Genomic DNA, 13,197 nt, shown 5'->3' with positions numbered 1-13,197 from the left:
TTTTACACTGTCTGGGAGTTGTGGGCACGAGGACTTCATAGCTGTGTTCTTTCTGCTAATTCAGAATTTCTGTTTTTATGCCAGTTTGAGAAATTCCTTAATGAATCTCTTAGTGTTTAAGGTAGGAGTATTAATTAATTCTATTGTATCTATTGAGCATGGAAAACGCCTGGCCATGAGGCTAGGCATGTCACACTTGAAGTCTGAGCACAGCCTGAAAAATAATGCCAGTGAAAAATCCTTAGAGCAGAAATGTGCTGTAATTTTGTATAACATTTAGATTCCAGAGCAGTTCAGACAACACAAGCCCTGGGCCATTGCTAGATACAGGTACCTGGAAAAGGTATGAAGGTCAGTTTACAAGTACCTTGTATATCTTAGCCTTTGGTATGAGCAGAACAGAATGCAAAACCAAATCATTAAGCAGAAGAAAGTCGTCAGATTAGAGAAGTAATCATAAGCAATATGGTTCTTCTTTCTCATTTCCAATGCAGACCTCTTGGCAGTGCCACCAGACCTCACTTCTGCTGCAGCCATGTACAGGGGTCCTGTGTATGCCTTGCATGATGTCTCTGATAAAATTCCAATGACCAATTCTCCGATCCTGGACCCACTGCCCAATCTGAAGATCAAAGTTTATAATACCTCTGGAGCAGTCACCCCCCAGGATGAACTCTCTGACTTCTCCTCCAAGCTGTCCCCACAGATTACCCAGTCTCTGTTGGAGAATGAGACATTGAACTTGAAGAACCAAAGCCTTGCACGGCAAACAGACCCATCCTGCACTGCATTTGGGACCTTCAACTCCTTAGGGGGCCACCTAGTAATTCCCAATTCAGGTAAGTGCTAGCCATATTTCAAGGGTTTAAGTGAGGTTAGCTTTCTTCTATACCAGAGAAAAACAAGGTCACTCCAGGGAGTTTGCCTTTTCTTTGGTCAGAACAAACAGGTGTGTTTTACTCAATCAGATTAACTAAAATATTTCAAGGTTCACTTTCCCAAAATCCTGGCTGCCTTTTTAACAGAATGTTACAGGGCATTGAAGTGCTGCCAGTCTTTTCCTATATGTTAAGATGTTTTTGAGGAAAGCCATGCTTCTATTTAGTTCATAAATGAACTAAAGTTTTCAAAGTTTTACACCTAGATGCTCCCATGTGAGACCATATAGCTCAAAGTCTCACAGCTTCCAACTTTGTATCTTCTGTTCAGTTCTTGGTCGTTTTACAGCACAGTGCCCAGACCAAGAAAAAGCTTCTTAACCTTGTCTCTTTACTGGATCCTTTTTTGTTCATTGATGTTATGGAGAAAGCAAAGCATCTGGTTGGCATAGGATTAGTTTGTTCCTTCCAGGATGCAGACCTGTACTGCCAGGATGCAGCCAAAAGTGGGCCATAAGCAGTAGTGTTCCTCTTTGAGGAGCAGCGTCTTCTTTTCACAGAGCCTAATTGAAAGCTGAACTGCTTTAAGACGCTTGGTACAGACTGCTGAGCACTACTGAAAATTCATGCTATACTATTCTAGATTTCACAGTTCTATAAGCTGCAGCTGAGAGTAGGCATTAATACTCAGGTTTCTTATGCCGTGGTGGTGAATGGTTCAGCAAAGTCTATTGTCATATTTAATTCACATATATTAATATCAATTTGTAAAGAAAAAGAAATGCTTATTCATCACTGTAATCTCTTTAAAATTATTAAAACAAGTTTTGGAAGATATATCAATCTGTCTACCACTCCTGCATAAGCCTCTGTGCTGCTTCTAGATGAATTTATGTATATCCTCCTAGCAAGATGATCAAAGTCCTTCATGTACCGTACACCTGTCTCTACATCTGAGAACATGCACAGGGATGTTGTAACAGTCCTGTAGAGAAACAAGTTAGAAAACCTTAATAGAAAACACTTTCGCAGCTAATCCCTCCCATGCAAAGCCAGTTGTGGGACTGACTCCCAGTACAACTCTAGTACATGGGAGGTTTCCAGTGTAACCAAACAATATACACTGAAGAGAAGAGAGAGGGCCATAAAAGATTTTATAATAACTCTATTGTGAGTATGCATATAAGGAAATAATCTACCTATAGGTTTATATTGAGCTACGTATCATAGCTGAATTCAAACCCCTGCCAGAATGCCCCACTAGCTCGCATCTGCATAGACAGCTGGCAGAGCCGTGTCCAGCAGCGTGCCAGAGAGTTCCTGAGCTATGTTTGCCATGCAAGGACATGACTTCTGATTCCTGGGGAGTTCCTTGCAATGTAAGAACAGAATTTTGCAATTGATCAGCCCTAAAGGGGCACAGAGTGTAGTTGCACACATTTTTCAAGGTTGGATATCCAAATTTTGAGCCATTCCACAGAAGCAGGCACATTCAAAATACCAAGAAGCCCCATTTTGTCTCCCTGGTAGTCTAATTAGAAGCTGAGTGCATTAACAAATATGATGCCAGTATCAGAGCCCATCTTTCAAGAAACAACTAGTTCTAGTTGCTTCCTGGGATAGTACTCCACTGCCTTCCTTTCTTGCTCTTAATTAAATAGGAATTGCCTAGGGAGATATATCCTGTTACAGCTGTTGGAAAATTTACTCAGAGTTGTTCCCTTTCCATTATTTTACAAGGTAAGAAGCAGTGTAACCATCTGTTTGCTCTTTAAATAAAATAAAAGAGAAGGAAAGAAAATCCTCTTCTCTGCTGCAGCATTTCATCCTGAGGCACAAGAGATGCTGGGGCTGCAGTAAATGCTTTATCTCCAGAGTTGCTAAACTCATTTAGAGCCCTCTTGTGAGGCTGGGTGAAAATCTAGCATTGCCGATGTCACCTACTGCTTCTCCTGTTGCTCCTCTTCAAAGGTTCACCTGACTTTTTTTTTCTTTTTTTTTTTTCCATTTTATCTTTTTTTGTCTCTTCTATTCTGCAGGAGTGAGTTTGCTGATCCCAGCAGGGGCTGTTCCCCAAGGAAGAGTCTATGAAATGTATGTGACAGTCCACAGGAAGGAGAGCATGAGGTAAAATTTACTTGCTTTGTGCATTTATTTGAGTGCATTAATGGAGAGGAAGAGGGTGTGGAAGAAAATGTAGTAAACAAACCTGTGATACTATGCTTATGCAAAGCCAGCTATGTTGAAGTTATTTGATGACCTGGAGATAAACTTGAGCAAAGATGACAACTCTACACAAAACCAGCTCAGACTTTTGCTTTCCTAATGAAGGATTGCATTCTGCAGCAATCTCTCAGGCTGGAGGATGCTGAATCTAAGCCAGAAGCACAGAAAGGAAACCAGCATGAATCCAGTGCAGCAGAGAAAGTGTGAGGTAATGTCCTAGTAAAGACCCATTCCGTGAGGGAGAGAACAGAGTGACAAATCAGCTCCACAGAAGGACAGGTATCTGACCACGTGCTTTGCAAAACCTCCTCTCCTGTTGTAAGGAAGATGAATTTGTATTTTACTATTCATGGGCATGGCTCATCCATGAAGTGATGAGGACAGAGCCACCAGAGCACACTATGCCATGGGCCACCCAGAGCCAGCAACTAAATGATCCCTTTTCTGCTTGCTGACCTCTATATGCACACGTGGCTGATTTATATTCCAGGACTCAATGTATCTTGAGTGATCTGGCAGCCTTGACATAAAGAGGGTTTCCATGAGGATCAAGAGACCATTTGAAGCAATTTAGTAAAAACTTAATGAAAAGGAAGGTGAGATCTTAGTCTGCTGAATGGACTCATGAACAAAAGCTGAATGACAAATGGAAAACTAAGCAATCATTACACGGTACTTTGTCTCTTTGTCCTCCCCATAGCTAGATATATTTTTTGGCTCAGCCCTTTAATGGCTTTTATAATGTGCTAAGCCACATCTGTTTATACACTGTGTGATATTGAACACTATTCTTTAGCTTGGTAGTCTTTCAGCCATGTTAAAATAATCTGCTTAAGGAAGAAATAAGTAACTTACCCCCCTTGCACTTTTGCATACATTATTCACGTCTTGCTCTTTGAAAATAGCTAATTGCAGCTACAGAAGAAGAGTCTGTGTTCATATTTAATATTGATTGTATTCCTATTACTTTTGACTGTGTTTTAAAGAAGGTTGTAAACAGTATTGAAAAAAAGGAAGGGAAAAAATAATGAAAATCAGAAGGCTTTCCCTGATACTCAACTCACCTCCAAATCTCTCTCCTTTAAATATCTAATTCTTCCCCCCAGAATCTGTTTCACTCCCAGCAGGAGCTGTACACGCAATTATTTTATTTCCAGCCAGCTATGGAGGGAATCCCTGATTTTTTATTTGTTCAATTGTAAACAATCAACTCTGCATGCTAGCCTAATTTATTGGTTTCAGAGATCATAAATCTGTGTCCTTCATGATAGCTGTTACTCAGTAGTTCACACAAGGGGTGGAAGTATAGGTCAACCAGTGTTGGGAAATACATGCTTTGGTGCCATCCACCAAACTGAGCATGCAAGCTGAAATACCTCTGCAAAAGCATGGAAAGGTGTGAACCCTCACTTGAAATGAAGATTTTGTGAAGTGAGCAGAGGGCAGGCTGCTGTGGCCACAGCTCATCCCATTGTAGTGATCATTTCATCTTGAGCGTATGGACCCAAGTCCTTGAGATTTCTGTATAACAGCTTTTCTGCCCTCCATCCAGAGTACTATGGAAACCAACCTCTTCTCTGACATTTAAAATGGAGCTGATCAGCTCTCACCCACATCACTCTGAGGTGAATAGTCATCAAAAATTACTTAAACACAGTGGAAATGTAATACTTTCCCCTGTTACCTGTTCCTCTTTCCCAGATGCCCATGGACAGAAAGTGCTGACTGGCACCAACACCCAGCTGTAGTGGGATGCTTCCATGGCACTGTGCTACCAAATACTTTTACTTCCCTTTCTGCCACAGAACTGCACTTCTGCTTTTCTTTCTGCCCGTATGGGCCACAGATGTTGCTTCGTATAATTGGAGTCATATGTGTACCACAAGTTAGCATGTGGCGTAAATTATTTTTTAAATCTGTTACCGTGCTCTCACAGCACTCCAGCAGAGTGATAGTCCACAGTGAGGACTCACTGCAGACATTTGCTTTTGTGGCCAAGCAGTAACTGGAGTGTGTTCAATAAAATCTTGTGAGAGCTGACATTTATTTTCATGTGCACTGTGTAAATGTGCATGGATTGAAAAACCCTATTGTGCGTTGATGTAGTTTGAAAGGGCACAGATAGGACACTGTAAAATGGAAATTATAATCCTCTTCATATACAAACGGCACTGAGGCAAGAATGTGGTCCTCATAGCGTTACCCTAAATAAAACCACTGAAGCAGCAGATAGGCTCTCCATCACAGATCACAAGCATATCTTCAGCAACTTAAGATTTAGCTCATACTTTGTTTGTAGAAATACAAGACGACTTCTGAAGAGTCAAACTGAAACAGGAAATCTGTTATCCCTCAGTCCTACAAATTCCCCTTTTCTTTTCCTTCATTTTCCTAATCCATTTCCCCAGTTAGTCTCTGAAACCTGTAGTACAGAAATTGGAGAGATCTCACAACCCAGTAACATCACACTTTGTGTTGCCTCACAGGTTGGTTAGGAAAGCTTTCCGAGATACAATATTTATTCTATTTTATATCTAGAGCAGAAATGCTAATTCATGGCCTGAACCAGTGATTAAGCACCTGGTGAGAAGGCAGGGCCAACCCTCAGGTGCATACAATGCACTTGAGTGACCTCAAGGGCTGGAGTCAGCATCCATCCCTTTCCAGACTTTATGTATGGGCTGGTAGTGGAGGTATGGGTATCTTGCTGGAGATCCCTGCCTACCAGAGGCTTTCTAAAGGTAAGCGATTTTTCTTCCTTTGTTTTTGCTTTCATGGCTGCTGTATTTGGGTTTGTTCTCATTTGCTGCAGCCTGGGCTTGTGTCCTTCTGCTATTATTGCTGTAGTTTTCATCACATTACAGCATTTCAGCATCCATCAAGGAGTGTGAGCATGCAGGTTGGCCTAGAAACATCCTTCTGCAGGCAATTGGGGTTCTGATAGCTTGCAATAGAGGCCTCTTTGAGACAGTTGTTTTCTTCAAGCGTGTGTTAGTGTGAGTATGGCACAGCGGGTTTTTTCTATTCTCAACCCGGTACTCTAGCAGGCTGTTTTGACTAATTCTCATTCTGTTTGTCAGACAGGCACAATGGATTGTAGGTGGCTACCAGGCACTGATCCCTTTGCTGGTGTAAGAGGTTTGTGTTAGCCTTATGAGGAAGTTTATGTGCTTTAAGAAGTGATTTACAATGAGGAAAAGGATATCTATGCATCAATGTGTTTGTGTACATCCGTATAATTTTTTTTTTTAAAAAAGCTGAAAAAATAAGAAGCCTGAGAATATTTCACTGCAATCAGACAAGTTTCTTTCTTGAGCTCATGGGATCAGAACTAATCTCTGTTAGTAATAATAGTTGGTCTCCCCCTCCTAGTTGGTCTCTGGGGCAGTATCACCAAATTTGAGATCTGCAAGAAGAGATCCCTTTTTGAGCTGTAAAATAATCATACTGCTGTGACTGCTACCCAGCAAGAGGCTGTTCCCTTAAGTAACTGGAAAAGCCTAGGTATTACACAATTAAGGATTAAATAGCAAGAGTATAAAGCCCCAAACTTCAGGGATTTCTTAACTGCCTCAGATTATGGAACAAATATAGCTCTGTGCTAAATTAGGGGAATTCTGTGCTTCCTATGGAGACATCTAGCACTGGCCATTGCTAGACAGGGTCTGACTCTTGATCTCGTATGGCAGCTTCTGTTTCCCATGTGAGCCCTTACTGAGCTAAAGCTTACCTAGCTTTCGATGGAGGGGAAGGGGAAGAAAATTTTTCATATCACCTTCCTGGGAGGAGACTGAGAACAGATCTTATCAACATGTAAGATATCTGAAGGGCCAGAGTCAAGTGGATGGGATCACACTCTTTTTGTTGTTGGACAGTGACGGGAGAAGGGGTAGTGGTCACAAACTGGGAACATGGGGAGTTCCATCTGAGCACGAGTAAGAACTTTTTTACTTGAGAGTGACAGAGCACTGGAAAAAAAACTATACAGAGATTGTGGAGACCCCTTCTGGAAATATTCAATGACCCCTGCCCCGCCATCTCCCACGAACTCTTTCCTATGCAACTGACTGTAGGAAACCTGCTTCAGCAGGGGGATCGGACTAGATGATCTCCAGAGGTCCCTTCCAACCATCTGTGGTTCTGCAGGTTTGTGATTCCTTCTGTAGACAGACTTTTGGATAAACCAGGAGGTCATTTGACAATATTAGATTTGATACTTAAGAGGGAGCGTGTGTTAAAAATAAAGACCCTTCAACAAAAGGAGAAATAAAATGCCTTTCCTCTGACTTATGGCTAAGCTGGGCGAAAGGGCTGCCATCTGTTGCTGCAAGTTAACCATGCCGCTCTCTGCTCCATCGTGAGCTTCTCGTTTCTTGGAGAGTTGTGGTCCTTGCCTGCAACATCTATGTTTGGTGCCAGGGAGCCCGCTGAGGAGTGAGGATTTCTCTGGTTGTGCTCACATCTGCTGCCTGACAGCTACCTTAATGAAAACAGTCCACCTCATTACAGAGAGTCGGTTTCAAATGAGCGATCTCATTAAGAACACAAATTTGATTGTGAAAGGACCGGATGTAGTGAATAGAAGTTTGTTCTTTTTTAAATGAAAGTTGACTGTTCTTGATGAGCAGTGCAAGATATGGAATGAGATCTAAAAATATCTGAAGACTTCTCACTTATTCTTAGTGTCTTTTAATAGTAATGCTAGATGAAGTTGAATTCCACACTTGGCGAGGTCTTTCTAAAATAAAGGCAGCTCCCATCACTATCGTAAAGTGACTTTGGAGTCATACTAACATGGTTGGAAGCCCAGTCCTATCTAATAACTAGTCCAAAGACTGATACAAGCCAAAAGTGAGCACACTTGGATGATTTTTTTTGTTTTGTGTTTTTTTTTTTTTTTTTTTTTTTTTTTTTTAAATACAGTTTTAAACCTATCTGCTGATAAGTCTTTCTGCTTTGGAGGAGATAAGTCCCTTTCTCTGTGTTGTCCCCTGAGTCAGTGTGTGCTAGATCTTCAGTGATCTCTAGCAGAAATCACAGTTCTTGGTTGCAACGGTCGAGGCCCTGACTTCGATAGTGTTGCATCACCTGCTACAGGAGAAAGTAGAAAAATACTTGTAATGAATAGCTGCACAATAACCTGTCTTCAGGGGAACTTGTTGTTTACTAATCCCATCAATTAGTGCTGGGTTTATGCCTTGGAGCTGAAAGATTAATATCTCCTGTATAATATATCTTGTCTACTGCGTCTGTTTTGGTCCTCATTAGCTATAGAAAGGCATAATCCCTTTGTTTTAAGATGGAAATTAAAAACAATGAGAAATAAGGAGAGCTCTGTCAAGAGATTTGCGTTTCTTTCTTCATTTCAGTTGCCACGGGGTGACTCTGCTCTCTGTGGTGCTGCATGGTTTCATTCCTCCAAGTTTCAGGTGTTTATTTCCAAGCTCTTGACACAGTCCCTGAACGCCCTGCTGCCTGCAGTCATGTTAGAGCTGTGTGGGAAAGGGAATAGCAGCTCTGTGTGCTTTGACACCTCATCCCCTACTGCCCCAGAATTCAGATTTGCTTTTTGCAACCATGTCACATTGCAAGGTGACACCTGCTGTGTTGCAGTAAGTTCACCCAATGCCTTTTCCACTTTTACTGTTTTATCTTGCCACTAAATACAAGTGTTTGGAACTTGTTTCAGTCCAGAAATGAGAGCTGCTGAATGGATTTTATTTCCCACCAATATTTTTATCCTCAATCATTTGCATGGTTTCCTGTCTCCCATCGCGTCTCGCAATATTGTCTTACATATTGCTGTCTGTAAATTTAATGATTGTGCTGCTATTTACATTGTCTTCTACACTGTGAGCAGAAATCTTGGCCTCGCAGCAATAAGGGAAGGGTTTAGCACTGACTTCAGCAGAGCTGGGATTTCACCTATTAAATGACACTTACCCTCATTTCACACCACTTGAGAGCTTCTCCACAACTCATTATTATCTCTGCTTCTTAAAGCTTTAAAGTGGCTTAGATTACTTGCTGTCTCAAAATTGGTTCAGGCTTTGGAGAGCTGAGGTGGGTCAGCATCTGCATGAGATGGGCTTTGGAGGCACTGAGACCAGCAGCATTACCAACTTGGAGAAAAATACTAAACCTTGCTATTCTTTTGCATTTCCTGTTTATGGTTGTATCCACTTCCCATCTCCCTCACTAACTGTTCAGACTGCAGTGCCTCCTAACTTCATCTTCTGTGCCATCGTTTATATTTGTTCTAATCAGATATAAAATGCTGCAGCGCAAAATCATGCCCTCCATCAGAGTCCTAAAATTTAACAGCTAACAAAATTTTGTCACGGAGCAGTGACTAAACTTAATTTTACTTCGAGACAACTTTCAGCTGTGTGATTTATCAGTGCACTATTATTTTAATGACCTTTTGGCTTTTTTTTTTTTTTTTTTCAGCTGCTTGCATCAGTGCTCAGATTCTTATTGATTTTAACTCATTTTTCACCTAGAAGACACCGTATGAATTTTTTACATCAGTCATGATATATTTTCTCCTATATTCTTTCTGGCTGCTGGGCTTGTAATTCAGTCTGCAGAACTGTGATAATTTGTATTTTCCTTCCTTCATGGGTCAGTAGTCCTTTAGATGAAGTTAGGTCAAACAGATGATTAAGTCTATAGCTTGTCATTTCTGTCGCTTTCCAGACGAATATTGTAATTTTCAAAAAAAAATTCCCATAAGACTTAATATTTTTTAATAACTTTCTTGAAACTGCTTATCTGCAGAAGAACGTTCAAATGTCTGTTAAGGCATTAATGAATACACTCCATTGTGAGCTATTTTTAAGCTACTCATTTCTTCTTATAAAAACAAAACCCAAACCTAAAAATTTTAGTCAAATTTTGCTCAATGATTTTATTCAGTTCATCCTTGCAAGAGAACAACCTCTGATCTTAGCCTGTAGTCCAGAGATCAGTATAGCCTGCAACAGGAGCTGAATGCGTGCTCTAAATGCTTCATTTGTCTTGTTAGGCTATAACAACCAATGTAATTCATGATAGCCATCCAGATTGTTATATTTTGTGTTTTCTTGAAAGACAGCTACCACAACTGTTTGTTTCCAGCCCATGGCTTTTTAGAAACAATTGTTAAGTCATTTAGTAAACTCATCAGTTAATTTCCTTAAGGATCTGCAGATGCGTATCATCTGGATTTACTGATTTGCGTACATTTCAATTTTTTCATCGTTTTTCATTTTTCTAAACTGTTATGAAACCCCCAACATTTGTATGAATGAGAGACACTCTTCAAAAAGGCCTTTGTTGCTTTTTAAAAAAGAATTTCTTAAAAGTTTCTTTCATTTTTCTGTAGGATTAATGGATTATTCAAGGTGGCTTAAGGTGGGTAAAATTAGGATGTGCCTGTGAATGTATCTGCAGTAGTCAGAGTAGGTGCAATAAATTCAATCTCAACTCAGCTTTTGTCCTGATTTGACCTCCTTGAGTATGTTCCCTAAGATCACAGCTACTTTTTGACTCTTTTGGTTCATGCAGACTTGTCTCTTACTTACTCTTGTCTCAACTAATCCCCCTAAAATAAATCATGATATAAACAGAAGTGTTTACAAATGAACTTGAACTGAACCCTCAGCCAGTGCAGAAAATGCAGGGTCCCATGGGCTGATCCTATGTTCAAGTGCAGATTTCACTGAACACTTCTTAGCTTGTGCTTGCTGGTTTCTGGATCATGAATTTGTCCTCTCTATTTTTCAGGGAGGCAGCTGATGAGGCACATTCAGCTGTGTTTGTCATACACCAGATGTCAGGGTAGTTAAAGTCACTCATGCTTCCTCTGCTTTAAACTCCTCAGCATTTAGGCTGGGATAGCTCACACATGCACGCAGCCATTTACAAACCACACTGTAAGAGCAGGATTTTTGCTCTTTCTACCTAGCTTAACGTATCTTTTTGCCTTTCCCCTATATTTCATGACAGACCACCTGTAGAAGACAGCCAGACTCTGCTGACACCAGTGGTGAGCTGTGGCCCACCAGGAGCGCTGCTGACACGACCTGTTGTGCTGACCATGCACCACTGTGCTGAGCCCAACATGGATGACTGGCAGATCCAGCTCAAGCACCAGGCAGCCCAGGGACCATGGGAGGTGAGTCTCCAGGCCTCTGGCCTCCTCCTGCTGTGCAAGGTGCCTACTGCCCCAAGAAATGCATTTCTCGGGCAGTGGTGGGGCAAACGTGCTGTGAAACATAGTCTTCCTCGCAGGATTTTGCACTCCGGGTTTGCGCTTTGGCAAACTATAATGTTGAAGTCATGGGGAGGGAAAAAGAGAGAAAACAGAAAAGAACACTAGAAAATCAGTTCTGACTAAATTCTAGAAATAGGAAAATACTTTTTACAGAATACTTTGAATTTTCTTTGTTTCATGTCTTCCTTCAAGAACAAATAATGCTCTGCTTCAGCATCAAGACATCAGCTAGCTTATTAAAATGGATAGGCCTTGTCTTTCTCTTCGTTCTACCTCATAAGATGCTGCTGGAGCATGCTTTGCATTCAGCTTATGCAGTCAGTACATCTCTACACCCCATTAGCTCAGGGAGCCTCTATGAGTGTTCCTTGGCCATGCAGGCTTGGTGGGAGCCTCTACCAGGACGGTGCCCTGGGGCTGGGTAGCAGAAGCACCTTGCTTTCTAACTGGAGCATGATGTGATGCTCTCAGCAGGCCTCAGTTCAGCTCTCCAGCCCATCTTCTGGAGAACTTTGTTGCCCCGAGGTGCCTGCTGCCAGTTTGGTCTCATATAATTAATTTGGCAAAGGCAAATTCTACTGGCAGGTTTTATGAGGACAGAGTGGATTTTGAAGGCTGGCAGTTGCCAATAGTGCCGTGTCCAGCACAGCCTTTGCAAGGTCTTGCTTTGTTGACTGCCCATGGCACCGACTCTCTCTCATGCAGTGCACACCGGCCTGTCTCGCCAACCAATATGCACCCCACTGATCTGGCTGTTGGCACCACATGCATGTTACTTTATTTGTGCTTGGGTTGCTGGCATCTCTTCATTTTCTACTCTGTCCTTCCTGCCCTTGACAGAGCAGTTGTGTCTGGTGCCAGCACTATAATCAGCATTGCAGCACCTTGTCTTCTGCTCTCCTGAAGGACAAAGATTCCTTCCAACCCAAGTCACTATGTGATTCTATGTATCCTGAATGCCATAGGCCCAAAGCTCAATTCCGTATTTCTGTTAAGTCCAGACTGCTGCAGACTTCAAGACAATGGGGATGAGGTAGATGGGTGCAGAGCATGAAAGCTATGTGAGAGGAGGCTACAATCCACTGCTGACCTTTTCTGTCTGCCTGCTCTGAAAACTGCTTGAAGCTCCTTGAGTTGTGCACAGGGTGCTGCATGGGGGTTAGTGGAGAAGGTAGCAGGCAAATTGTTTTATTCTGAGTTGTTTGCATCCAGGCTCTATGTATTTTTTTTCATTCACCCTGCAGTTTCATCACAGAGGATTATTCCAATGAAACAGCAGGTGATAGTTCTTATAGTTGTGGCCATTGTAGAGGTTACTTCCTTTCCTTGAGTTTTTATAAGGCCATATTTTCATGCTTAGGAAGTGAAGGGCACCTATTTGTTCATATTTATTATCTGATTAATCTAAGATGCAGACAGCAAGGACTTTGAGCATCACTGAGGCTTGAAAGAGATCTGAAAGGACAGCATCTCTGAGAAGTCAGGAGATCTAACATGGCTTCTTTCTCCCTTAGGATGTAGTGGTGGTCGGGGAGGAAAACTTCACTACTCCGTGCTATATTCAGCTGGACCCAGAGGCCTGTCATATCCTGACAGAAACCCTCAGCACGTATGCCTTGGTGGGACAGTCCATCACCAAAGCAGCAGCCAAACGTCTCAAACTGGCCATCTTTGGACCACTGTCCTGCTCCTCACTGGAGTACAGCATCCGCGTCTACTGCCTTGATGACACACAGGATGCCCTGAAGGTAGTTGTTGCTCTCATACCTGCTTTTCCTCTCTCATCACAGCAATGCAGTGACCAGACACTCTGCTACATGTATTTATTTTCCTAGA

General features: G+C 41.9%; 1 protein-coding gene across 2 annotated transcripts in view; it reads left to right on the top strand.

The window, feature by feature from the left end:
• Positions 1-13,197, top strand: part of UNC5C (unc-5 netrin receptor C) — a 237,948-nt gene that overhangs the window by 211,091 nt on the left and 13,660 nt on the right. For both annotated transcript variants that reach the window (XM_085222923.1, XM_085222922.1), the window contains 4 exons: positions 495-839; positions 2,918-3,005; positions 11,094-11,262; positions 12,876-13,109. In XM_085222923.1, the coding sequence (XP_085079049.1) occupies positions 495-839; positions 2,918-3,005; positions 11,094-11,262; positions 12,876-13,109 (836 nt within the window). The remainder of the gene's footprint in view (positions 1-494; positions 840-2,917; positions 3,006-11,093; positions 11,263-12,875; positions 13,110-13,197) is intronic.

The sequence above is a fragment of the Meleagris gallopavo genome, chromosome 4, assembly GCF_905368555.1.
Source record: "Meleagris gallopavo chromosome 4, MGAL_WU_HG_1.1, whole genome shotgun sequence".
Lineage (NCBI taxonomy): Eukaryota > Metazoa > Chordata > Aves > Galliformes > Phasianidae > Meleagris > Meleagris gallopavo.
This window is presented reverse-complemented; position numbering and strand designations above follow the sequence as displayed.